Consider the following 27,477-nt stretch of genomic DNA (forward strand, 5'->3'; position numbering starts at 1 on the left):
TTAAAAAAATTCAAAAAAATAAAAATAAAAATAAAAAAAATTCAAAAAAAAAATTAATAAAAAAATTCAAAAAATCGAGGAACTGACACGTGGCACTCCCTCTAACGGCGTCAACGTTGACTTAACGGCAAGGGCAAACGTGAGACGTTTCAACAAAAAAGGGGACCATTTTGAGACTTTTAAACATTTGGGTACCATTTTGAGATTTTGACTCCAAAATGGGGACAAAAGGCATAATTAAACCTATAATATAATTCAGCATAAAAGTGGATACTCTGTTGGTGGTGGTGGTGGTGAACGAAAGTTTGGGGTCCAAATTTCACCACCAACACCATATAAATTTCTTCCATTACTTTTTGCAAAAAGAAAGTATATATTTAGAACTATTTTTTAAATATTTTTGGTACATACATTTTTTTAATGTTATGATAAACACATCGATGTCTCAATTGTAATGCACTGCTCAAAGTTGAGTATGTGAAGAAACATTATGACAAACTTGTAGAAGTTTGAAAAAAGATACAATGAAGATAGGAGAAATTCAGTTGCTTACAAGTTTCAGCCATTCGTGTTACGTCAATTTTGAAACATCATTTTCTGAATAGTGATGCTATTTATGTACCAATTATCATTTGATTGAAGTAACACTCTTCATGCACAATAAATCGAATATGTTATCTGCACATATCCTTAGGTCATTTTCCTGGGTTGGATTCTCAAAGTTGGACACTGCACATGAAACTCTCCTTCAGAAGTTATTGTACAGTTCCATTTTAGCTTGTCTCAACAGTTTTGGGCTAAAAGGAATCAATCAATAGCAATAGGGGAGAAATAAAAAGGGCATTATTCTATAGTAAGGCCATCTTTTTCCTTTCTTCTTTCGGCATGCAAAAGCAATTCATCTCATTGTGCGTTCGGCACATATATTATCCCATAGCAAATTGGCAAAAAGGATTCTCATAGCCAACTTGAGCTCTAGTGTAGGCCAAAGCTATATTTAGGTGACAAAATGTGCATGTAGCTTTATTTTCTCTAACCAAAAGAGAGAACCAATGTTAGTAGCATCCGGGATTGAATTTGAAAGTAGAAAAAATTCTACTGCAGCACCATTAAGTTAGTTTTATTTTTGAAGTTATTTGTCTAAATACAATCTTCAGCGTGAATGTGACACAGAAACTGTTTCACCAAGATGACAGAAGAGAGAGAGCAACATAAGGACAAAGCAAATCTTATCTTATTTGAAACTTTTTGTAAGCAGAATTTTCCTGTATCGTTATATGAGTTCTCCCCCTTTCATTAGCCTGACCACAAGCAATGTCCTTCAGTTGAGGGACCTCTGACCCTTTGTGGTGGTGGCTTGACCCTTCTGCTTGAGATTGATCACAAGAGTTCTTTCTCCTCCGTTCATTGTGTACAGCCAAACGCCTGCGGCAACTTCTTTTTGCATCATCAAACTCAGACAACTCGTGGAATCTGCATAACAATTTTCTATTTCAGATACATAAACACAAATCCTTCAATACATGATCTTATACTAGCCAATTTTGACCAACAAAATAGGGAGAAAGTACAAATAAGATTATATAGCTAAATTCTGGTAGCAGAATTGTCTTCTTTTTTACTTCAGAAGAGGAAAAAGAAGACTGTTATAAACTTCAGTATCCTTGACTTTTCATATTAACATGTCCAAATTATTATCCTTTCTGAACTTCATGATTCCATAAAGTAAAAACATCTTAGGCTCATGCAAAAGCGTGTCTTTCAGAAGACATCAAACAATCACACTTCACAGAGTAAGACGAGTTTGATTACAATTTCAACTTAATAGAAAGCGTGTCCTCTAACACTTAAGTCTTTGATTCCAGTGTGACTATATCAGTTTTAGATCATCATTTGAGTTCAACACATACAACAACAAAAAACCATTAAACCGACCAATTCAACTCAAACTCGATTAATTGCTTCCAAACTATCAAACTCTAAAAAGTGGAAGCTTTGAATTTCAAGATGACTCCTTCTAAATTCAGATCCAGTTTTCTAATTACTTTGGTATTCTCTTACCAGCGATATAGAATTTCATCTTGATACTAAAAAACCTCCATAACAGGAAAAACAAACTTAGTATAGGTGTTTGTAACAGGTTAAAAAACGTTGGATCAACGTTCTCTCCATGTTTGATGCATGAATACGCAGAAGTATTAAGCTTCTGATCATTGACGTACAAAAGGTTAAAAACACGAAAAGTCGAACCTCCCCAAACCTGCTACATTGCTGACAGAACCGTTGTTTGGTGCCATGAACAAGAACAACCTGAGCCTTGGCATGACACTCACACACCTTGTGCCTCCTGTGGTATTGCTTGGCCTCATGCAGATCCGCGTTGCACTTCTCCGCTTGACAACACAGCATGCCACCATCACCACACTCTTTCTTATTCTTCTTCTTCTTCTTCTCCTGCCGAAGCTCCACGTACCCTTTTTCGTTATCACCACAATCTACCACATCCCTCTTCAACCTCTCACCCCTCGCCACCACCTTTGCCTCCAACCCCTCCATGGAAGAATAGCTGCAATGGTCTGATGGCAAAGGAATTATATAAAGGAGGAAAAGTGTTAGAGATAAAGAGAGAGAAACGGAGGACCACCACAAGAAAGTGCTCCATATTTTCCTCACCTCTCCCTTAATGGTTTTGTTTTCTTGCGACGTGGTGTTACATGGAACTAGAAGACGGTGAGGGGTGTGAAAGTGAAAGAGAGACTCAAACCAAATGAATCTTTTTTTTTTCTATGTTCACTTTGAAACCAAGTGGAATCATTGAATGAAGGAGATGGAGTGTGTGAATTGTGGTAAAGTGGCGGGACCGTGACAGTTGTGACAGAAGAATAGACCACGATGTTCTTGTGTGGTTCATTGAGCCTCAACATGTCCTGTCGTAAAATAAATAAGTCTTTCATGTTAAAAATCTTCATCAAGTGCATACACAAACACATATATATGAATGATGAGATACTAATGAACACATGTTATGTTACAATTTTTTTTTGGAAAATGAATTTTTGACTACTAAATTTTGACAACTTTCTCTTACAATGTGATGTGTTATTTTGTAAGTGGTTTTCCATTTTTCTAATTTCTCATTTTCAATATTTCAAAACCACTTAAAAGATGACACCTCATATTGTAAGAGAAAGTTGTCAAAATTTAGTAGTCAAAATATCATTGTCCTTTTTACTTTCTCACGAAAATAAAGATATACAATGTTGCGAGTTGTACAATTGTTCTATGGTGTAAGTTAGGTGGATCAAGTCAGAATCCAAAAGTGAAATTCTTAGTAGGACAACTGGTGAGAGATTGTTGTGTTGTATTTTATATAATTTTATTATATAAAATTATTATTCTCTATTTTATTATTATTGTGGATTAACATTAATTAATAAATTATATTATTTGTCAATATCAGTTATATTGCACAATTGTTATTAATCTATGGATAATATATATTGGGTTTCTGATGAACGATCTGTGATGGATTGGATTGTTCAATGAATGATCTATGATGGACTTAAGTATTCAGGAACTTGTTGAGAGGTCCCTGGTCTCTGCTGGTAAGGTTATAAAACTGATACTCATTAATCAGTTCTAATAACGATGTCAAATTATACGTTTTGTAGCACCTACCAGGAAGAGAACATTATAGTCTCAACACACTTATGAAAGATGGATTTTTTTATTGATTTCATGTGTTCTACAAGTGCTAATTTTTCACCTACTCTTTCAATAACGAGGTACGCTTCCGTGATTTGTTTGTTTAAATATTGAGAATTGTTTAATTGATTTAGGATTTATGATTTATATATGATTGATCTTAGTCATTCATAATCTAACAATTCTAACATGTTGCAGATGGTATTAATTGTCTCACAACAGAGATTAAGTGGATCGGATCATAAATGAATCTTGAAGTTTGAACTATTACACTCTTAAGTAAACAAAAATTGTGTCCTGACTAATAAATATAACTTTTAATCCGGAGATGATAAACAATTTGATCCTTTAGGATAGTGATAGGTGTGAATGAGAATTTGTAATTAAGAGTGGCCATTTACCATTCAAGATTACGTAGAAGTGAAGATGCACATGTTTATATAGTTATCTCTGTCAGAAAACCAACTGCAACAATCTCATCAATAACACACTTAAAAATTGCAGATCACAAAATTTACATTTTTAAGGTGATATTAATATACTAAATCTTTCCCCTGACAAGTGCATATCGTATTACATAGAATGACATTTTCCATTTCTATACCTTGTTATTGCCTAGAATGATACCATTATATAATGTTGTTTCTTTTTAAGTCCTCAAGTATCTATAAGAAAGTGATGCTGAACAAGACCACAATAAGTGATAAAATTCAATTTTCCGTTATTTAGTGTAATTATATATTTTTATTCAAACTAAAAATTACTGGTTAAATTGTATCGAATTTGTTATCAATATTTTTATGTATATCTCTACAATAATAAAACAAATAAGGCAATATTATAATAACTAAAATAATGTAGTGTAAAAAGAAAAGGGTGTGCACCGAGGTAAAGATGATGATTAAATACTCATAGTGGCAAAGCTCCTATCATAAGGACGTTCTCAAGATTTGTATGATCGTAACACGCGCTAACCTTGTGTTTGATAATTCAGTAAAGGCTTAAATATACATTTGGTCCCTATTTTTGTTGATTTTATTCAATTTGGTCCCTATTTTCGTTTTATGTTCAATTAGGACCTCATTTTCGTCAAATTGTGGTCAATTTGGTCCTTTACACTAACGGTGTTTAAATAGTTAACGTTTTTGAACAGTACATGCCACGTATCAGCTCCTGGTTTTTTTGATTTTATTTTAATTTTTTTTTTTAATTTTTTTTTTAATTTTTTAATTTTTTTAATTTTTTTAAAATTTTTTTAATTTCAAAAAAAGTGTCCACGTGTCAAGTCACAATTGTGCCACGTGTCAATTTCTGCTAGTATTATTTTTTTTTGTTCAATTTAGTCCCTATATTCGTTATTTTTGTTCAATTCAGTCCCTATATTCGTTATTTTTGTTTAATTTAGTCCCAAATTTTGTGAAAATAGAACCATTTAATTTTTAAAATTGACATTATTATTACTTATTTTTTAAATTTAATTATAAATTATAATATTTAATTATTAATTAAATATAATTCTTAGATTCAATTGTTAAATAGAATATAATTATTTAAATATTATTAAAATATAATTATTTAAATATTATTAAAATATAATTATTTAAATATTATTAAAATATAATTATTTAAATATTATTAAAATATAATTATTTAAATATTATTACAATATAATTATTAAAATTTTAAAAATATATATTAATATTTGTAAAATTTACATTTAAATTTAAAGTATTTAATATTTTTATTGCATTTTAGATATTAAAATCTAAAATATTTTATATGTAAATGTTAATTTTACAAATATTAGTTTATTTTTCTAAAATATTTTGAATATTTAAAATATTTTTATATATCAATTTTAAAAATATTTTAGAATATAAATATTAAAAAGAAATTAATAATTATATTTTCATAATATTTTAAATAATTATATTCTATTTAGAAATTAAATATAAGAATTTATTCAATTTATAATTAAATTTAATAATTTATAATTGAATTTAAAAAATAATAAATTTAAAGATCAATTTTAGAAAAGATATTAATATAATTTGTATAAAAGATATTAAATTTAGTGTCAGACTAAATTGAACAAAAATAACGAATATAGGGACTAAATTGAACAAAAATAACGAATATAGGGACTAAATTGAACAAAAATAATAATACTACCACAACTGACACGTGGCACAATTATGACTTGACACGTGGACCATTTTTTTGAAATTTAAAAAAATTTAAAAAAAATTTAAAAAAAAATTTAAAAAAAATCAAAAAAACCAGGAGCTGACACGTGGCATGTACTGTTCAAAAACGTTAACTATTTAAACACCGTTAGTGAAAAGGACCAAATTGACCACAATTTGACGAAAATGAGGACCTAATTGAACATAAAACGAAAATAGGGACCAAATTGAATAAAATCAACAAAAATAGGGACCAAATGTATATTTAAGCCTTCAGTAAAAGAGAATTTTACCTCCACAAATACATGGCTTCATTAAAAGTGCATATGTATCTAGACAAATTTGAGTATGATTATATATATATATATATATATATATATATATATATATATATATATATATATATAACAATATATAAAGAAGATTTCTCTTTTTGTGTCCACATTTCGAAATACTAATTTTACCCTTTAAATATAATAACTTCTTAATTTTTTAAAAATTAACCGTTATTTTTACAAACTTTTTATAAAATAGGCTACTTTGTTTCTTCTTTTCTTTTTTATTTATCAAATGGTTATTCTTTCTTCTATTCTGATATATTTCACTTTATTTTCAATCGGTTATCTTTGTTTCTTCTTTTCTTCTTTATTTATCAAATTGTTATTCTTTTTCTTGTTTTGATATATTTCACTTTATTTTTATCTATAACAATATATAAAGGGATTCCCCTTTTTGTGTCCATATTTTGAAATACCAATTTTACCCTTTAAATATAATAATTTATTAAATTTTTAAAAATTAACCGTTATTTTTACAAACCTTTTATAAAATCGGCTATTTTTGTTTCTTCTTTTCTTTTTTATTTATCAAATGGTTATTCTTTCTTCTGTTCTGATATATTTCACTTTATTTTTAATCATTTATCTTTGTTTCTTCTTTTCTTCTTTATCTATCAAATGATTATTTTTTCTTCTGTTCTGATATAAATTAACTTAAGAACGTTACAATATTATCACCTACTAATATAATATTATGCATATTTAAACAATCATACATATAGGCGCGATAGTGCCTGTGTTTATGCTAGTATATATAAAAGGTTTATTAAATACTTAAATATGTATCTTGTGCTCTAAATTAAGTATTCTAATTTTCTCATGTTCAAAATAAAATTTGTTAATGACATGGATAATTTGGCAAATATAGATTTATTAAAAATGCATTATATTTAAATTGTTTGCAATTAAATTTTCTTCATTTTCTAAATAACTTGTTTGGATAAAGAAATTAAAATACCTTACATTTCAATTTCTTATTTGGATAAACAATTGAATTTTTTATGAGATAAAATTTCATTTTAACAATATTTATTTTAGGCTTAATTATGTTTTAAATTCATGACAAATTTGGAAACGAGTTTGAGGACTCAGATGGATCGAACCAACCCGACTACCCAGCTGAACTAGTCTGACCTGACGACCCATACGGGTCAGGTCGATCTGGAAACCCCGACGGACTGGATCAACCTGACGATCGAGAGAGGCCTAACCAGCCCGATGACCCATACAGGTCGATCATTCCTAGAGATGGCAACGGGTCGGGTCGGGCACGGATAGTATGATACTCGTACCCGACCCGCTAAAAAAAAATCCGTCTGTTACCCGCTCGTTTACCTATCGGGTATCTGCTTAAAAAATACCCGCGAATATTTTTAAAACCCACGGGTACCCGTGGATACCCGATACCCGCAAATATTTAAAAAAATATGTATTTTATAAATTTTTTAATATAAAATTATAAAAATATAATATAAATTAAATTAAATTAAATTAAATTATAATTATAATTATAATTATAATTATAATTAAATTTGACATAATAAAATATATTGTTACTTCTAATTTTAATTAAATTTAACTTAATAAAATATAAATTAAATTTTAATTTTAATTTTTTGTGGGTAACGGGTACCCGCGGGTACGGATAGTATGATACCCGTACCCGACCCGTTTATAACCGGGTATTAAAATACCTGATACCCACTACCCGCAGGTATTTATTACCCGCGGGTAGTAACTATCCGTCACGGATTTTATCCGCGGATATCTGTGGGCACGAGTATTTTTGCCATCCCTATTCCTGTCAAGTTCGTCATACTGGTCAGGTCGGCGAGCTGGTTGGAAATGTCAGAGTTGTTGGGTCGGTTTGGTCGTACAAATCCTTGAGCCTACTAGACATGTTTAGGTGTTTGAGCCCACCTAACAACCCTAGTTTACCCGGCCCGTGTGGGTTGTCGACCCGCGCGACCCGTTTGTGTTGTTGGGTAGCCCAATATGTTTAGGTCGTGGGGCCTGCCCAACTCGTGTGGGTCATCGGGCCTGTCCGACCTATCTTGGTTATCGTGCTCGTTCAGTCTGTCTTAGTCGTCAAACTCATCTTGGTCTTCAGGCCCATCTGGCCCCTATGTTGGGCTCGTCTACCCTATCTTGGTCGTCGGGTCTGTTTGGCCCATCTTGATCGTCATACCCATCTTGGTCGGCGAGCTTGCTCGTCCCGTGTTGGTTGTCAAGCTTGTCTGACCCGTTTGGTTCATTAGGCTCGCTCGACCTATTTTTTTCGTTAGGCCAGCCCGATACGTGTGTGTCGTCGACTCCACTCGACATGTGTGGGTCATCGGGCCTGCCGACCTATCTGGGTCGTCGTGCTACGCTGGTTCGTCTTGGTCATCGGGCACACTTGACTCGTCTGACTTGTTGAGTCGTCGCCCTGACTCCTCGAGGCCACCTATGGACTAAACCAAATTGACAACTTTACCAGAGATATCAAAAAGTGTGAGGTTGAGTGAGAAGAATTTCAAATTCCACCTATTTTGAGGGTATTTGAATTTTTACTAATTTAGCTAATTGAAATACTTCAAAAAAAATGCTTGCATTTTAAATGTTTTTTAATTTCTCTATCTAAACAAAGGATTTCATCACAAAGAAATCAAAATTCTTCAAAAAAATGAATTGTGTGTGTGTAAATACAAAACATATAATTATATCTTCGACGTTGAAAATTAAGCAGTGCAAAAACTGTGTTAACCATTTGGTATTGTGAATGAAATATAACTAGTATTTTAACCGTTAAATGGACGGGACTGTTTTTTAAAAATAAAATATATTTATTATATAAATTTAATTTCTTTAAAATATTATTAAAAATAATATTTATTTTTTATTTTGGAAAACTAATAATAAGATTTTATTATTTTTAATGTAAAAATGTATTTAAATTATTTATATTTATACTTTTTAATGAGATATACATGTTACACACAACAATAAAATTAATTCAAATAAAGAAACTCAATTCAAACTAAACTTAATAATTATTAAAAATTTATTTTATTCAATATTTTACATTTACATCTTCATTTGCTCTCACAAAAATAGTGATCATTGCAAAAGAAGAAAACAACATTGTGCAATGGTAAGTTATTATACAAAAGAGTTATCTTAAGACCATTAAAACATATCAATTATAAGTCATACATAGACAAACTTCCATAATTCATATAATTATACACATATAATTGACATTAAACTCAATTATCTGAATACATACATTTGGATCGGAATCACTGGAGACTTGCATTTGTGATGGTCTCTACTGCTCTGTAGAATCATTGTCAATGAGTCTCACTGTACCCCATACACAAGGTTAATCAATGATAATCTAAGGTCATTATCTTGCCTTAGACTATGTTGGACTGATGAAAATAACACGTCTTGAAAAGTCCCACATCCCCTAGGATAACCTAGGGGTGGTGTTAGTAACTATATAATGGACTCTAATTCTGTGTGTTGTATAAATTTGTACATAGTGATTATTCTCTCGTGGTTGTGGTTTTTCTCCGATTTTAGGGTTTCCACGTTATATTATTGTGTTACTTGTTTTTTTTATCTTATTTCTCTATTAATAGGGTGATTATTGGGGGTAAAGACGGTAAATTTTATTTGATGATGCGTTTTTTCCAACAAGTGGTATTAGAACTATGGTTTGGTGGGATTTTTTCTTAGTATGCTTTGTGGTTGCAGCTTAATATGATATTCCACATCAGAAAAGATTAATTTCTTGTTGTTGGAGAATCATCATTGTTTGCTGAAGTTGCAATGAGAAATTTGATGGAAGGATTATTGTCAGTGTTGTGTTGACGCGGTGAATCTACAACTGGGTTCGTGGAGGTGCAATGAATGTGAGTCGTGCTGGATCTACAGTGGAGTTCGTGTATTGCGAGATTCTCTTGGATCTGCGGAGGAGGTCGTAGTTGCTTCTCATATGGCTCGGTGAGTGATGTACGATGAAGATCTGATTTGTGTAAGTCACGATTTGTGGCATGTGCGTGGAAGAAGTGCTTTGCGATTTACATATATGCTCCGATGAGATTCAATGGTGGTGCTACGTAGCATGTGTTACATGTGTCTGGCAGAGTCAAATGGCACGGTGGCTGTGAAGTCCGAACGTTTGATCTGTGATTTTTCACAAGGTTCAATGGTTTTGCGTCGTGAGCTGTGGGATGGTTCCGACGAAGGGTGTATGGTGTTTATGCGTGGGCATTGACTAATATTTATGCAAGGTGTGTGGTGATTATACACGGGCATTGGTCAACATTGATGCATGGTGCATGAAAATTCTTGGGATGATTTAATTCGAAGTGGGAATTCTTCAGATGGTTTGATTCCAAGTGGAAATTGTTGGGATGGTTTGATTCCAAGTGAAAATTCTTGGGATAGTTTGATTCCAAGTGAAAATTCTTGAAATGATTTGATTTCAAGTAATACTCTTTATGGGGGAGTATGATTGCCGATATAGGAAATGGAGATGTGTTTATTTTAATCAGGGTTGAGAATGTTGGGATGATGAAAATAACACGTCTTGAAAAGTCCCACCTAGGATAACCTAGGGGGTGAGTGTTAGTGAGTATATAATTGACTCTAAATTCATGATGTTCCTTGCCCTAAGTCAATGACGCTTTAAGCTAGTGTTTGACTTTTCTTATACTCTTGTAGTAGGGTGTTGAGGTCTAGTTAAATTCTTGCTCTAGAGAGTGTGAGTGTATTTTGGGTCAAAGGGTAGAGAGTGTTTTCTGTGTGTTGTACAAATTTGTACATGGTGATTATTCTTTAGTGGTTGTGGTTTTTCTCCGATTTTGAGGTTTTCACGATGTATTGTTGTGTTCCTTGTTTTGGTCTTATTTCTCTATTAATAGAATGATTCTTGGGAGTAAAAACGGTAATATTCTTAATTGATGATGCATTTTTTCCTAACAGACTAAAACCTCCTGCTACTTTCACCACATGAACCATTCTACTCTATTTTAGTGTGAATGATCATTAGAGTTTTAGGATGTCACCTTACTTGAATCCATAATCAAATGAATACACTAAAATAATGTCACCATAAAATCTCCTCATAAAAATTATGAAATTACGTGAAACACATACAATACTCATATATATATATATATATATATATATATATATATATATATATATATATATATATATATATATATATATATATATATATATATATATATATATATATATATATACCTATTATGATCATAAATTTACAATAATACTTTGAAAATCATATTTTATTTCTTTTTACGCTTGAAAGACTAGCTTGGTTTCTTTTAATCCAACAAAAATTTTAAAATAAAAGAACTTTAGATATATTGTTTTTAAATAATATATTAAAAAAAATAAAATTGCAAAATAAATAAAATTAAAAAAATTAACATTAATAAAATTAAAAATGACATAGAATAAAAACTAGAACAAAAAAATTAAAAGAAAAAAATACCGGATTTAGAAATCGTTATATATATATATATATATATATATATATATATATATATATATATATAATTTTATTTTTAATTTTTGTTTGTTTGTTGTTAATATTAATTTTATTTTATTTTTTGTAATTTTTAATTTTTTTTGATACATTATTTATAAATTAAATTAAACTAAAAAACTAAAACAATATATATATATATGTAATTTATTTATTTTTGTTCGTTTTTTTGTTTTTCAATTTTATTTAAAGGTTAATATTTTTATTTTTTAATACATTATGTAAAAACAATATATATATATATATATACTTTTTTTTAAAGAAAATTACATTGATTTAAAAATTAAAAAAAATTAAAAAGTAAATAAAACTTAAAAAAAATAAAAATATTAACCTTTAAATAAAATTGAAAAACAAAAAAACGAACAAAAATAAATAAATTATATATATATACACTTTTTTTTAAAGAAAATTACATTGATTTAAAAATTCGATAATTTTTTTATCTAGATTTCGAAATTTAATAATTTTTTTAACCGAATTTTAAAATTCGATGACTTCTTAAATATGTTTTTTTTAAATGTTTTTAAACAGTGCAAATTGGTGAAATATCAAATAAAGTGGATAAAAATAAAAAAGTTATTTTAAGAGTATTTAAAAAGTTTAGAAGTATTGAAGAAATGCTTGAAGGTGGAGGGAGAAAGAAGCCCAACAAATGAAGAGAAAGATAACTCTCTTGAAAAAGAGAATAAACTACAAATTAGTTTGAATTGTTCAAAGCTTGAAAACTTTAAAAGGAAAAAGGGAACATATTGGGTCTATGTATACCAACGTCATATAAATGAAATATTTTATTTAAATAGTTTAAGTTTAACTTGTATTGTACACAATTTTCATTTGAGTTTTTACATCATAAATTATTCAATAATAAACGCAAATATGATTTTAGATTATTATTTCAAAAGTTAATAATTTATATTAAATTTATCAATAAACATATAATACAAACTTTCTAAATTATATTTGCAGTGATCTTTTTTTAGTTTATTAAAACCTCGTAATAAATGTTAATAACATTCTTAAGACACTTTTTCCTAATTAAATTATATTAAAAGTTATTAATAATTTTTAATTAATAGTAAAAAGTTTATTCAAAAACTTACACGTAGTATTTTATACGTGAAAGATGATAAACGAAAAACAATAGTGATTTGGTAGGATGAGAAAGGAGGCGAAAGAACAAAATTCAAGATAATTTTGTAAATAAAAAGAATCCACATAAATATGAGAAGAAAAAAGTATTAAAAAGTGATTGGAGATGTAACATAATATACTACGTTGGCAAAATAATTGATTAGTTGGGATAATTAATTATGTGTTTTATTCTTAAGCATAGTATCTCCATTTTTTATAAGTTTATTAATTATGTTGTCAAGAATAAAAAAATATATTTAAATATGAAAACGAAAATAATTGTGCTGCTAATATAATCAATTATAATTTTTATATATTAATTTTTCAAATAATAATATAAATATAATGAAAAGTAAATTTATATATTTAAAAAATATCATTTTTTTTATTTTCATACTTATTTATTTTATTCATTTTTCACGTATTTCCTTGTGTTGTTAAGAATTTTGGAATTTTGGAAATATTTATTATACATAAAAGTTAATCTAAAAACTAAAAAGAATATTATACTGATACTACATAAGGGTGTGAAGGGTAAAATAGTCATTAAATAAAACCCTAATTCAGCTCCCATTTATTCGGTGGTGAGTGCGGTCTCCTTGCATTCGCTGACGATCAGAGGAAGACACGAAGCCTCTTTCCAAACCCTTCTTTGGGTATTGCTCTCTCCATTTTCTACTTCACTTTCCTCTTCCTCTTTAAGATCTGCATTCTTTTATTTTCGATCTATTTCATATTTTATTACTAAGCTTAATAATTCTCTCTTTTTTGTTTATGTTTCTATAATTTTCGTTATGTTCGCTTAGATAGTAAGCTATAACCAATCATTTCGATTTGAAGTATCAGTGTCCCACACTGAACATAAAATTGTTCCGGATTTTGTTTCATTTGCTTCTGATCTTCTTTATAGATGTAGAATTTGTGTATCTGTATCTGTAGATTCTGTAGATCTTGGATGTGTAGGTTAAGTGAACGAATCATAGTAAGGCTGCTAGAAAGGACAGTCGTTTGTTTGATCTCTATTTTCTTTTAGAAAACTTTTTTTTTGGAAACAATTTTAAGATCTTGATAGATTTTGGATGGGATTTGCTGAGTACATGAAATTGTATTGGAGAATACCTTTTAAATCTAAGAACTGAGAAGGGAATCAACCACACCTGAGTTTTGTTTTGTTTTTCTTTCTAATTTCTGTCACTGCTGATGTGATTTTTGTTTAAATGTTGATAGGTAACCGTTTAAAGTGCAGAGATGGCGGATGGATTGCATTCACGGCATCCATCTGTAGTTCAGAAGTTATCTGGACAGTCTTACTTTATGTCCAGGCTTGCTCCTAATCATTCCAGAAACTATTCTACCAGTGGTAGTTACTTCAATGGAGGCGTGCAGTCTCTGGGCTTGGTTCCAGTCACAGCACATGCACCAGCTGAGAAAGGGGTGTCTGGGTTTTTGGTGGATTTCCTCATGGGAGGAGTGTCAGCTGCTGTGTCCAAGACGGCTGCAGCTCCGATCGAGCGAGTCAAGTTACTCATCCAAAACCAGGATGAAATGATCAAGAGTGGTCGGTTGTCTGAGCCATACAAGGGAATTGGCGATTGTTTCTCCCGAACCATGAAGGATGAAGGGGTGATTGCTCTTTGGAGAGGAAACACGGCTAATGTTATCAGATATTTCCCTACTCAGGTGACATCAGATATTTCATTTTTTAATTTTAAGCATGGGACATCTGATATATTGTTCACACCGTCTATGATGTACTTCTGTAGTGTCTCTATGTTTCTTTTGTTTCACATTTACAAAACTCGTACATATGTGCCACTATATTTTTCCTGGATCTATGCAGGATAGATTTTTTTTTTGCACTGCACACAGTGGCTCTGCATATTTGTTCTTCACATTGTCTTTCAGGAGTGTTGTTCATAGTGTCATTCTGTTTTCAGAGTAGTTTATGCTTTATGGGAAAGGATTTTAGAATATATTTAGTCATAGCTCTCTTTAATTTGCATCCCTCCTGTTACTTTTATTTGATTTTGATGTGATGAATGCAAATTTATATTTGGCATTTTTTTCTTATTGGTCTGCAGTATGTATTTGTTATTTCTGTATCGTTAATGCTATCTTTTGTTTTTGTTCAGGCTCTGAACTTTGCTTTTAAGGATTATTTCAAGAGGCTTTTCAACTTCAAAAAAGATAAAGATGGCTACTGGAAGTGGTTTGCTGGGAATCTAGCGTCTGGTGGGGCTGCTGGTGCTTCATCCCTCTTGTTTGTCTATTCACTGGATTATGCTCGAACTCGTCTAGCAAATGATGCAAAGGCTGCAAAGAAGGGTGGTGAGAGGCAGTTCAATGGCTTGGTTGATGTTTACAGGAAAACCATCAAGTCTGATGGTGTTGCTGGTCTTTACCGTGGTTTCAACATCTCGTGTGTTGGAATCATAGTGTACCGTGGTCTTTACTTTGGAATGTATGATTCTTTGAAACCAGTTGTCTTGGTTGGTGGACTGCAGGTAAATATAAAATTTGAATTTGAAATCTCGTATGTTTTATTATCTGGGTAAAAACTATTCATCTTCATATCAGTTTTGTTTAGATTTATGTTTTTCAGTTTTATTTTGTGATACAAGCAACTTAATTAAATGTTCTTGCTACATATATATGCTCGTAGTTTTCTGGTTCCTTGATATTTGTTGATATGCCTGACCAGATTTGGTTTAAACAGTTTCCTAATTATTCTTTTCTACATGTTCTTATGTTTACTTACAACCTTGGTTATTCTTCTGGTTAACAGGATAGCTTCTTTGCAAGTTTTCTTCTGGGATGGGGAATCACAATAGGTGCTGGCTTGGCCTCTTACCCCATTGATACCGTGCGTAGAAGAATGATGATGACATCTGGAGAAGCTGTAAAATACAAGAGTTCTTTGGAAGCATTCAAGATAATTATCGCAAAAGAGGGTACGAAGTCACTCTTTAAAGGTGCCGGTGCAAACATATTACGTGCTGTTGCTGGTGCCGGAGTGCTTGCTGGTTATGATAAGCTTCAGCTCATCGTGTTCGGAAAGAAATATGGCTCTGGTGGTGGAGGCTAAGATACAGATAATGACGACAATAACGGTCTGGAGCAGTGTTGTTGTTTCCCTTTTTGCATTTGAATAATTTCGATGAAAAACGGTTTTGAATTTTCCCCGAATGTAGGGGCTTTAAATTAGTCCTGCAAACTTGAATTTTAGTTGGATATTTTACCTGTTAAGCTTATAATCCGTGAATTTTTTTAGACCTTTTGGTTGATGCAGTTTGAAGTCTACTGCTTTATTTGTTCCATGTTTGTTTGGAAGGTTTTAAGAGTCTAATTGAAGTTGCATGTCTTTGCTACGTTCAAATTTATTTTCGTTTTTATCTTACAGCGGCTTTGGTTCTACAAATTTAACAAAATTTGTTGGCCCCCGTACTATACAAATCCTGCAGCATTTTCTCATTTGTTGAGATATTGGGAAATATTACGGTCAGTGAACCATTGTGTTGAGAAATTGAGAATTGAGTTCTGTGGGAATTATTCCTATCTTTTATCTGTTTAATTTTAGAAGACAATTTTATTTTACTTATCTATTTTGCTAAAACTTCAAAATTAAGTTGATTATATTTTCAATTATGTTTTTAGCTTCCCTTATTAATTCGTACACAGTTAATTCACTTTTAATAAATAAGAGAAGATTATCCATGAAGTCATATGAAGGACTTCAAACTATAATTGAATATAAGCTTCAGAATGAGTTATAATACTATCTACAAAATTTGGCTATCTAGTAGTGAGCGAGAGAGTTGAACACTTAAATAATCCATCAAATTAATATAGTAAATTATATTCGATATAAAATTAAGATAACCTGTAATATCCAAGCCTCAATTTTAGCACTATTCTTGGGAGTCAAAGTCTTGAAAATTTTTCATTTAATGTTACTTGGTGACACTTCACTCACTCTCATTGCTCAAAACCATCCACTAACGATTATCCCTCCAAGGTAATGTTTGCAAGATATCAACAACCAATTTTGGTATTAATTGATAAGCATATAACCCACCCTTAAAAGATTAACTTTGATGGTAGATTCCCCAATGTTTGAATGTTTAACAATTTAGAGTTATCACCAAAAAGGAAGTAGAATAAAGTGTTAAAGGGTAAAAGTTATTTAGATGTAAACTACAAGAAACAACATTATGATAAAGACTTGTCTTGTAAGCATCTTTAGAAACGTGTCAGTACAACGGCAACTGAAAAAAAAAATCTGACACTAAGGAGGAAATTAAATAGATTATCACCTGTTAGCTTGTTCCTTACATTTTTTTATTACAACTTTATTCATATAGATCATATATGAGCATTAAATAAATATTGAAATATTAAACTTCAAACCGATAAAGTTTTCTCATAATTTTTTTATCAATAAACATATTATTTTATTAATATGGATCTCATGAAATATGATTTCCTTAAAATGAAAAAAAATTATTTATTTAGGAAACTTTCTTTGTTTTAAAGAATTTGTTTATTGGATCCATATTAACATAATACTTTTTATTAATAAAAAAACCGTCATAAAAAAATTCTATTGAAAAGGATATTATACAGTTTACGGAAGTCTTGATTCAGCCACATGTGCCATTACACTCTGGATTCTGTCCAAGGCAAACTAATCATGTACTTATTTATGATGCAATCATGCACTCAAGTAGAAACAATTTTAGGATTGCCATTGGACTAAAAAGATATGACAAATTGAAAAATCACCATAACTTCACGTTGAACAATCACAAAGGAAGAATAAAAATAAATTTTTGTATTGATAAAAAAATACAATTAATGTTCATGGCCCTTCCAAATTATTTACATGCACTTGGCATCTGGGATAAGGTGGCAAAATCAAATTACAAAATTTGTATGAGCAGAAGAAACATTCAGTCCTGAACATGAGAAGAAAAAAGGTTGACCACCAAAGGCCGTGTGATTTCCCTTCTGTGGTGATATTAAATGTAAAACTTTGTCACTTGAACATATACTAGACTATGAAGTTGAGCAGGGTCAGTTGATCCTATTGACATAGAGAGTGTAGAAAGGTGTCTAGGCAGGGGGTAATGGGCGCCGGCAAGTTGGACACTCCATCTTTATATCCATCCATCTTTGCAAACAGCCAAAGTGGAAGAAATGATCACAAGGTGTCACCTGTAACACTCTCAATTAGAATAGTTTTATGTTGTAAAAGTTTGACTTGAATCGACAAAATTATGGTTATACACTCCTCATGTTTTTTGAGATTGCACACTTTTTGTCTTTTTAATGCTTACAGTAATCCCCTTTACATTGTTACAGGATTTAATGTGTTTTCTTGGATAACATGAAGTGTCAGTATAATGTATTTCAAAAACGTTTAGATTCTCTGCTGGATTTTTGTTGTGTTGTCCTCTGCCGAGCATTAAAAATACTCTGACGTTGTACTTTAGAAATCTTTTTGATATATTTTCAAATTTCAAAACCAGTGCTCATCAATGTATTTTGAAAGCACAGCAAAGGAACAACATATAAAATCCAGAAGAGAATCCAAATTCATTACAAAAGGGTTACTATAAGGGTTAAGAAGATAAGGGTATGGCATGCAATATTAGGAAACCAGAGCAAGTGTCAGAGAAATTTGTTCTTTATATTTATAATCACTTACCATGCAATCATTAGATCGCTGGGAAAGATCAATGGCTGTCATGCAAATCACACAGTCTGTAGCCTGTCTTGTTTCCTGATCAAACCTCCTATAATAGCTGTATTTCTCAGGGAGAATCTGCAAGTCATGAAGATAAAACATTCATGCAAATTCAGAATGAAAAAAAGAAAACAAAATGATGGATGATGATTTAAATTCACTAAGGAAAGCCTAGAGCCAGGTTCCTATATGATGAGGATAATACAATGTTCTTACTGGTTGCAACATAGTTACATAATCATGGTTAGGGTCAAGGATGTGTATGAAATGCTTCAAATTATTAACCAAACCTTGGTTACAGCAAAAGTATACAATAACAGGAATTTTCCCATTAAATGGGGCTTGGTGCATAAGCAAAATGATGCTCTGCTATGCTCGGTTTAAGCTCAGCCTTCTAGAAGAGGCAACTATATTTAAGAATTGTGAATGTTAATGGTTAATTGGTTATAAAAGTATTGAAAAGAGGTAGTTGAGCCTAACCTGACGAGGAATGAACCAACGTGACCCAAGATAGTGCTGAAGTAGGAGAATTGCAGCTTGAAGTCCAATAAATACAGCCAAACAAACACACCAGCTCTTGTCTGGTTCTATGCGCATGAAGTTGTTAGGGCAACCAAAAATATATAATGGGATTGCCAGCCTAGTGACAGTTATCCCTAAGATATAATGAGGATGCAATGGTTTACGCGAATCGCGAATAACATTGGTGATTATCTGAGGTATCCAGAAAGAGTACATAAGAAGAAGAATAGGTCTCAAATAATTATGGAACTCATACATGAGTAGAATGCCTCCCAACAAGATCCCATCTGCAGAAGAAATTAAACTGTTAAATTTGAGCCCCTCTTTTTCATGACAAATATCTCCATTAGTTGAAACAACAAGAAACAAATAGATATAGTTCTTAGGAACCTATGTTGCCCGGATACGGACACGGGTACAGATACAACACGGACACGGATGCGGAGATACGGCTAAATTGAAAAAACATAAGACACGGGACACGTCGTGTATATACATGTTAAGTTTGAAATTGTAACTAACACATTGTCAACTAACACAAAAATGAATTCAATCTATCTATCTAATATCCAATATGCGAAAAGTAGTGATAGAATAAGATTTGTTCCTTATTTTAATCATCAAAATCATGTCAAAGATAAAAAAAAATTTTTCAGATTAGACATAGTGTGTCCTACAAGTATCGTACGAGTGTCGGTGTCCGATACGTGTCGGACACGAGACACGCCATTTATGAGGCGTGTCAGAGCATCTAGGAACTCTTGTACAGTGGAATATACAACAACAAGAACAAAGTAGGTGAGATCGGTTACATAGATTGCATGGCATCTTTGAATCGGTAAAAAACCAAAAGTTCAGAAATATTAATAGAAAAAATATGTTGGAGAATATTAATTCTAGATGAGTACTTACAGAAACGACTGTATAAAACTGAAAGTTCTCGCCTCATTGTTTCCCAACCTTCACCATTACTGAAAGGCCTACCTGCCTTCCAGATTGCAAGGAGATATCTCATCTCAAATATTGAGAAGACTACAAACTTGAAAAATGCAGCAGTTGCAAAAGCATTGAATAAGGATTCTGCAGTGCAGGAGGCAGCAACAACCATTCAACAAACAATCTTATTATTACAAAAGAATAATAATAAATCACTGATGAACAATGACAATTAATTGTACTATGACATTACATATTACAACAATCAATGCAACATATCACAACATATTCAATTTGCATCAATAATCTTCTTCCCATACCATGAACAATCCCTGTCCCTCCCCCCCACCAAAAAAAAAAGAAGCTGAACTTTTAAAATGAAACATACAATAATTATTTTTAGATGCTGTATACTGTAATGTGTAAACTAAAACTAAGTGTCGTATCAGGGACAGAAGAACGAGTAATAAGATCTGGTCAGTATTGGAGTATAGTGTTACTACTGTTGTTTGTAAATATAACTTCTATTTTTTTATGTAAGACTATTGACAGCTATACTCTGTAACTAACTCCTTGTAAGTTACAGGTTGTTAGTCTCTTTAGATCAGCTACATATAGCTGACTTCACTCTATTGTGTTTTGGCTTCCAGTTTTTCAATAATACAATACAGTTTCTCTTTATTCTATTAGTTACAGGGTGCAAATATGGTATTACAAAGTGGAGGCATTGGATTGTACAAACTGGAATCTTCTTTGGAATTGACCAATTTTCAGGTATGAATGTTTGGGATTCTTACACTGATGACTATCCACAAGGTAAATTATTTTTAAACCTGCTGGTTAAGTGAACAAAATTAAGGGCACAGAAAAGATACTAGAGAGCCCTTTTTCCATTTAGAAAGGATCTTCAATAGATTTTTCACCCCAAAACTGGTACCTCAGTCTATGAACAAAATGGATTTATGTTAGGAAGGGGAGAGAGAAAATAGTCGGTAGAGCAACCTCAAGTTGTGAAATTCATAACTTACCAACTAGTATTCCTGCAGTGAGATGTAAAAGGCAAAGATAGGCATCCATAATTGCTTGCTGGCCAATCATTAGTATTGAAACCTTAGCAGCACCCTGTAAAGGTATATCTGAATCATATTCATCTTCTACAATCACATGCACATAATTGCAGATTTAAGAAATCTATGGCATGTAAACTTTCAAATATTGCTTGGTACATTCATCTCAACTATTGAAAAATTTTGTATTGATTCCATTAAATATTGAACTATGGCAGGTGAAATTTCAGAAAAAATCCAAAGAAAATTCTTACAGATTGAGTGCTGCTATGCTCCATTTGACGAATTAATAGAAGGACTTGCAAGAAAGAAACCTGATATAGGTATATTAAGGAGCTCACGCCATAATGGACTGTGACAGAGACATAAATCTATAAGAATATTCATGATTGAAGGATACAAAAGTAACCATCAAGGTATAGTTCACTGCTTTGTTATAGTAGACCTCAATTTTGACAGACGTTGCATTTAGCAGTAATGGTGAGAAGCAGTCCCCATCATCATCCGCAGAGGGGCTCTCCATTAGCCCTTCTAGATGAAAATTATCATGTTCACCTTCTGTAGGAAATAAAGTAAAAATTTAGTAAATCAAACGAACAACAATATAAAAAAATTAATCCACAAGAAGAATGCACTCAATGGATAGAAAGTGGTTAAAACTAAGTAATGTATATATAATTTTACATTCATATTCATATACGTAGCAATTGGTAATATTAAATCTGATAAAATGTTTCATAATAGCATTACACTCATACTGTGGACACCAAAAAATGGTTATAATAATAGTTATTCTATTAGAAATGGAAAAAAAGTATTTACTTAGATGATAAGAAAACCTTCTAAACAAGATACAGAATACAAAAAGGAAGAAAGTTATTTGTGCAAAAGAGATCCCTAATCCATGTATATGACAGACTCCTTACTATAGAAGAAAGTATCCGTAAGCAGGGAGAACAAAAGTACCGTTATTTGATGATGGCAAGCGTGAAACCTGAGCAGCAATTTCGATATTACAATGTTTCTCCGCATCATGAATCAGAGCTGCAGTAACCAATACGAGAAAGTAGCAAGTCAATAGTATACCTACAGCTATAAATAAATAAAACAGGAGTGGGGTGGGTTGGCCTTCAAGATATACTGGTATTTAGAAAAATTACAATGTTTTCTTCTCCACATTCTATCTCTTGAAGAATCTTGCAGTACCTGAGATGAGAAAACTCCAAGCTGTGTACAAAAGACATATACGAAGCAAATAAGTATTTCTGACTGCTAACTTTTTATATAATAAAAGACAACTGTTTAGTCAAAGATGGAAAAATACAAGTAATTTGAAGGATAAGGGAAATCCTCCATACAAAAAAAAAAAAAAGGAATCACAAAGTAATGGTGAAAAGGACAACATTAATGGAGCAAAGCTGGTCAATCTGTTTGCATATTGTTAAGAAAGCCCCACTATGAAAGACCATTTTTGTTCATATTCACATAAAAATATTATGGATTTGCTACCAGCTACTATCTTCAAATGAATTTGTTTAAATGAAGAAAAGCTGTACAACTTAAGATATTTACATTCATGTCCAGTTTAAAGAACCCAGATATGGTCCTAATTGTGAAACAAGGTTTTAAGATGATAAAGGATTCTAACATTTGGACATTTTAAATAATGTTGATACTGGAAATTTTAAACTGCACTTGCACTTCATATGAAGAGAATCTTATTAGGGTATTGAGATGGATATATTGCAACATAGATATTTTGATTTCCATTCCAACTTCAAATGTTTGACAGCAAATATGAGTAATCCAACAAAGAAAAGATCATTAACGGCAGGCTTATGACACTTAAAAAATCAAGCCCGTGAAAATGATTAAAAAATTTGGATTGAACCTATCCATTCTCCTTGAGATCTAGGACTTGAAAATATCAATGAAAAGAGTAAAAAAAATATCTGAAACAGGAACAGATATTGACCACCCAAATTGAAGTGCTGTTAATATTATTGTAAGCCATGTAATGCAATAAGATTATAAAATTTAAAAGATCAAGGATGCAGGAAATAACAATGTTACCAGATGATATGGATTAGATAAAATATAATCTTCATTCTGATTCAGCTCCCCCTCTTTTCCACTGCAACATGAGGAAACAAGATATACTCTTCAGCACATTCAGATATTGTAAGTTTTACTGTATGGAAATATATGCATTTCAGTTAGACTCAAGGACTAAACAGACAGAAATAGTTATATTTTACTTCCATAAAATGGTTTACAGATCAGATTTGGAGAACAGGACATCAACTACAAAGAGTTTCCTCCTAATGAGGAATTTCCTCCTAAATCTCCACAAATAACAGACACATCAATCAACAACCTCCTGTAGGTCTGTCATGCAATTGCTTAATACAGAATTGCAAAGCCTACATTTTTTTTTTCAAACAAAATCTTCAATGGCCTCAGGCCATTTCTCTCGGCAAGCTCAACAGAACTTGGCCAGTCAATTTCATTCCAAACAGAATTTGTCTATGAAAAAAATGAAAAAAATTAAACAAGTATAACAGAACACAAAAACTGATTCAAGATGAAATGTCAAATTTGGACAAAAAGAAGTTTTAATTTTAAACAATCGAGACAATACAAATTTCATTGATGATATCCATGAAATTTACCTGTTGGCGACCATTCGAAGCTGTCTAAAAGGCCATATGTATACACCTTCTATTCTGATTTGGGCACCACTGACATCGTATTCATTGTCAAACACATCATGGAATATAACCACCCCCTGATGAAAAACAAACCAAAGAAAACTGTTATAGAGGAAAAAGGACTATTTTACAGAAACAGTAATAAAGATGTGATTGAAACTCTAATTCTGCACAAAATAAACGTATTATTGTATAGTGAAATGAAAGGGTCCATTATTTGCTCTAGGATATTCAAAATATAGAGATCTGTCCAGATTATTGTGCATTCGTTTGTGTATGTATTAGAAGTATGAAAAAATACACTTGGCTCAGCAACTGAGACTGACGCAGTAAACAAAATGGTAGCTAAGATCTCTACAGATTATTAACCTCTCTAACCATTAAATATGAATACAATACTTGTCCAGAAAAGAGTAAAACGCAGTATAATGACAACTAACAAAAGACAGTTTCATTCAATGGAGAAGGGCCATTGGATAAGTTTTAACTGTTCTTTTTCAAACATGGACAAATTAGAGACGTAATGTTAAATGAAAAGATGAAATTAGAGACAGAGAAAGCAAAAGATGAAAACCTAGAAGGTATAGACAAAATTAGAGATGTAGTTTTACTAATCACATGTCACATACTTACATTTCCAAACAAACTAGTTTACAAAGTTCATTATCATCAGAACTGCTGCATTAAGAAAACATAGATAGTTTACTCTAATCAAGGTCAGCCTTTTTCAAGTTTGACTTTTAAGTGTATATATCATGTGTTATAAATTTATAACAGTCTCTCCATTCAATAAAAACACTTAAGCATCCATAAAAAGACAACCTAATAAAAAACACAAGCTGACCTCACAATGACAGAAACTATAGTTTAGTAAATGAAATAATATAAGAGTGAAGACTTTTTAGTTCTTCAGAATAGAAAAATGATAAGATTCATAGGAACTTTAATAACTTCAAGCGTAATGCAAAAGCCATTGATATTTCAAATAAATGCATAGTAAGTGAATACAGTTTCAAGTAGAACAAATAAGAAAATATACAACATATGAAAACCAAATTCCTGTGAAATTAGCAATATAGTTCAACATTGCACCTGAACATAATGTACTCCGCTTATCTTTGTCGGAGTACTAACTAACTCAATTACAGAATTTCCATTTGTTTTTCTGATGTCTGGAAATCTGGAAGAGCCATTTGTGGTATCCAAAAATTTCCAAGACCCTGCATTTCAAGAGGTCAACATATAAACATCCTCAGACTTCAATAAACTTATAAATTTGTCCCACAGCAAATAAATTTGTTCAAATGACACCTTTTAGAAATGAAGCATATTTCAGTAAATTTCACATAATTACTTTCAAAATTACATGATCTTTCAAAATGCCTTAAGTTCATTTAGTTAATTTGAGGCAACATGTAACCTAGTTTTAGCGTGGATGCTGCTCCCTCTGCCTTTATTATGCTGTGTCCAATGGTAGAAGATTAAGAACATGTAAAAATAGGCATAAAGGTAACCGTAGCATTTAGCAACATGCTTGCTCCCAAAAAAGAAAAGACAATTAAAGTATGGACTAATTCAAAATATCAAGCAGACACAGAAAAGGTTTTTTAAAGGTCAATAATATTATAAACCAATAACTTCTTCATAGATCTGAGTTAGTTCGTTATCCAATCATAAATCCTCTGAACAGATATCAGTGAAACATATGTTCAGCATGGTACTTACATGAAACATGAACTGACCAAAGCTACAACTTGAATATAACAGAAAACCACACATACACTAAGGTTAGTAATGAATCAACACATACCTTTGTAAGTTCCTGTTATGTTCCATTGTGAAAAAGGACCTAAGTTGTTCTCGTCCTTTCTTGTAAAGAGCTGCTGAGAAAGGTAACATATCAATAACATACAAATGAAGTGAGTTCACCTTCAGTCAGATTTTGACTCAATCATAACAACCCCAATTTGTCAATTCAAATCATTTTTAATCATAAGTCAGGGTTTGGGAAAATTAATATCAGTAAAAACTAAAGAACAACTGAGTGAAAATCCTTGGACGTAATTATAAATCAAATAAAAGTGACAACATTATCCTCCATCCTTTACCACAAACCTGATTACAAATGTATTATTTGTTTTTCATTTCAAGATTCAATGTCCTTTAGCTACCTTTTATACAGGTCCTAAAAACATTGTTTAACTAAAAAATGGGCAGAAAGATATTATTCGGACAAGAAAAAAGAATTTTACAAATGCCCAATACCAATTATGATTGCTGATTGTCGATTGCCCAATATATAAATCTATAATAGCATATATATATATATATATATATATATATATATATATATAATAATAATTAATAGTCTTGGACACCTTATGAGTTACATATGAAGGATAAATTCAAACGTATGACCATTTTCTGAGAAGAGTACCCTGTAAAGCCCCAAAAAAACATACCTAAAGCACACACTGGCATACAATTCTATAAATAAAACTTAAGTACCTTGCAAATGCAGCTCTTTGCTTATTCTTATCCTCACAGATTCTCTCCCAACACCATCTATAAACATTCTGACAAACTTAATAAACACATATCACTCTTCTCTCTAGGTTCAAACATTCTAAACACGCTCAATTAACATCAGTTTTAACAGAACTAAACTTTCAAATTTCCTGTTCCTAGGGTCTAGTCTAATTCACAAAATCACAACTGCATAAAGCAACATTACTAAATGCAATCCCAAACTGACAACAATTAAAATGCAGGCGCACATCTTCAACATTACAACTTAAAAAAAAAAAATCAAATGCACGTGCATCCTAATTAGTTAAGTTAAATACTCATTAAAATAAACTGAAATTAAATAAAGCTCCTAAACAAACCTCATCATCCCAGGACCTAGTTCTCTCCCTCAAGGGTCTGAGACCCGCCACAGGATTAACCAACAGTAGAACCACCCACCACCCAACTGCAATCTGAAACAAAAATTCAAGCCCCCTCCTCTTCTTGCACAAAGAAAACTCCAATCTTTGAGTGGCAACCATATCAAATCCCTAAAATTCAACTCCAATTCAAGGACCCACTTCTCAGTCGAAGCTGAACAGAGGGAACCCCGGGGAAAAACCCAAGACCCACCATAGCAAATAGCTTAAAAAGGAGGCAACAATAAAAGGGTTGCTTCAGAAGAAGTCAAAAGGGTCAGGGGAAGCTTGATCAGATAGAGAAAACGATAGACCAACGACTTAATTGGTCACCAAATGCGATTTTTGAAGCAAAAAAGATGCGTTCACCACTTAGCTTTGCACCAAATTTAACTTAAGTTGTACTAATCACAATCACTAGTAGTAACAATTAAAAAATTATGGTTTGGGATTTGGGTTTGGTGCAAATTTTTGCTTCTGAGAGATTGCCCCAGAGTTGGTTGTTAACTAGTTTTCTGGGTTTTGGTTTTTTAGTAAAAAAAGCTCACGGTCTGCTCGAACAGAAGCAATCACGCTCTTTGTTAAGGCGATTCCTTGCACGCGCTAAAAACTATTACTTACTTTCCTGGTGGTTATTAT

The 27,477-nt window shown here is 31.6% G+C and overlaps 3 protein-coding genes across 5 annotated transcripts; 1 reads left to right on the forward strand and 2 right to left on the reverse strand.

Moving 5' to 3' along the window:
* Positions 1–530: 530 nt before the first annotated feature.
* LOC114184485 (squamosa promoter-binding-like protein 3) lies at positions 531–2,809 on the reverse strand. Of its 2 annotated transcripts, XM_028071795.1 has the most exons (3): positions 2,674–2,809; positions 2,261–2,576; positions 531–1,473 (listed from the first exon to the last, which is right to left on the reverse strand). In XM_028071795.1, exons 2-3 carry the CDS (start codon positions 2,554–2,556, stop codon positions 1,230–1,232), a joined length of 540 nt encoding a protein of 179 aa, XP_027927596.1. In that variant the 5' UTR covers positions 2,557–2,576; positions 2,674–2,809; the 3' UTR covers positions 531–1,229. The 2 variants fall into 2 exon arrangements, with proteins under 2 accessions (XP_027927596.1, XP_027927594.1); XM_028071793.1 differs by having other exon boundaries at positions 2,261–2,784.
* A 10,627-nt stretch (positions 2,810–13,436) lies between these two features.
* On the forward strand, positions 13,437–16,297 carry LOC114183759 (ADP,ATP carrier protein 3, mitochondrial-like). The gene is made up of 4 exons (XM_028070887.1): positions 13,437–13,585; positions 14,157–14,609; positions 15,062–15,433; positions 15,715–16,297. Exons 2-4 carry the CDS (start codon positions 14,178–14,180, stop codon positions 16,012–16,014), a joined length of 1,104 nt encoding a protein of 367 aa, XP_027926688.1. The 5' UTR covers positions 13,437–13,585; positions 14,157–14,177; the 3' UTR covers positions 16,015–16,297.
* Positions 16,298–17,739: 1,442 nt separating this feature from the next.
* Positions 17,740–27,361, reverse strand: LOC114185599 (transmembrane E3 ubiquitin-protein ligase FLY2-like). 2 transcript variants are annotated; one of them, XM_028073431.1, is made up of 14 exons: positions 26,800–27,361; positions 25,722–25,791; positions 25,004–25,131; positions 23,873–23,988; positions 23,274–23,334; positions 22,361–22,427; positions 22,167–22,244; positions 21,601–21,758; positions 21,455–21,514; positions 21,162–21,255; positions 20,110–20,277; positions 19,156–19,484; positions 18,637–18,753; positions 17,740–18,143 (listed from the first exon to the last, which is right to left on the reverse strand). In XM_028073431.1, the coding sequence occupies exons 1-14, from the start codon at positions 26,959–26,961 to the stop codon at positions 18,042–18,044; spliced, it is 1,710 nt and encodes a 569-aa protein (XP_027929232.1). In that variant the 5' UTR covers positions 26,962–27,361; the 3' UTR covers positions 17,740–18,041. The 2 variants fall into 2 exon arrangements, with proteins under 2 accessions (XP_027929232.1, XP_027929231.1); XM_028073430.1 differs by having other exon boundaries at positions 25,722–25,794.
* Positions 27,362–27,477: the final 116 nt, after the last annotated feature.

The sequence above is a fragment of the Vigna unguiculata genome, chromosome 5 (assembly GCF_004118075.2).
Source record: "Vigna unguiculata cultivar IT97K-499-35 chromosome 5, ASM411807v1, whole genome shotgun sequence".
Taxonomy (NCBI): Eukaryota; Viridiplantae; Streptophyta; class Magnoliopsida; order Fabales; family Fabaceae; genus Vigna; species Vigna unguiculata.

Bases quoted from the DNA above. Each gene is read 5' to 3' on its own strand.
- LOC114184485 (XM_028071795.1), bottom strand. From the start codon at position 2,556: ATGGAGGGGTTGGAGGCAAAGGTGGTGGCGAGGGGTGAGAGGTTGAAG. The intron at 1,474-2,260 runs GTTTGGGGAGGT...ATTGTTATGCAG, and splicing joins TTCTGTCAGCAATGTAGCAG to ATTCCACGAGTTGTCTGAGT.
- LOC114183759 (XM_028070887.1), top strand. From the start codon at position 14,178: ATGGCGGATGGATTGCATTCACGGCATCCATCTGTAGTTCAGAAGTTA. The intron at 14,610-15,061 runs GTGACATCAGAT...GTTTTTGTTCAG, and splicing joins TCAGATATTTCCCTACTCAG to GCTCTGAACTTTGCTTTTAA. The intron at 15,434-15,714 runs GTAAATATAAAA...TCTGGTTAACAG, and splicing joins TCTTGGTTGGTGGACTGCAG to GATAGCTTCTTTGCAAGTTT.
- LOC114185599 (XM_028073430.1), bottom strand. From the start codon at position 26,961: ATGGTTGCCACTCAAAGATTGGAGTTTTCTTTGTGCAAGAAGAGGAGG. The intron at 23,335-23,872 runs GTAAATTTCATG...CTCATGTTGCAG, and splicing joins CTTCGAATGGTCGCCAACAG to TGGAAAAGAGGGGGAGCTGA. The intron at 21,256-21,454 runs GTAAGAATTTTC...ATACCTTTACAG, and splicing joins AGCATAGCAGCACTCAATCT to GGTGCTGCTAAGGTTTCAAT.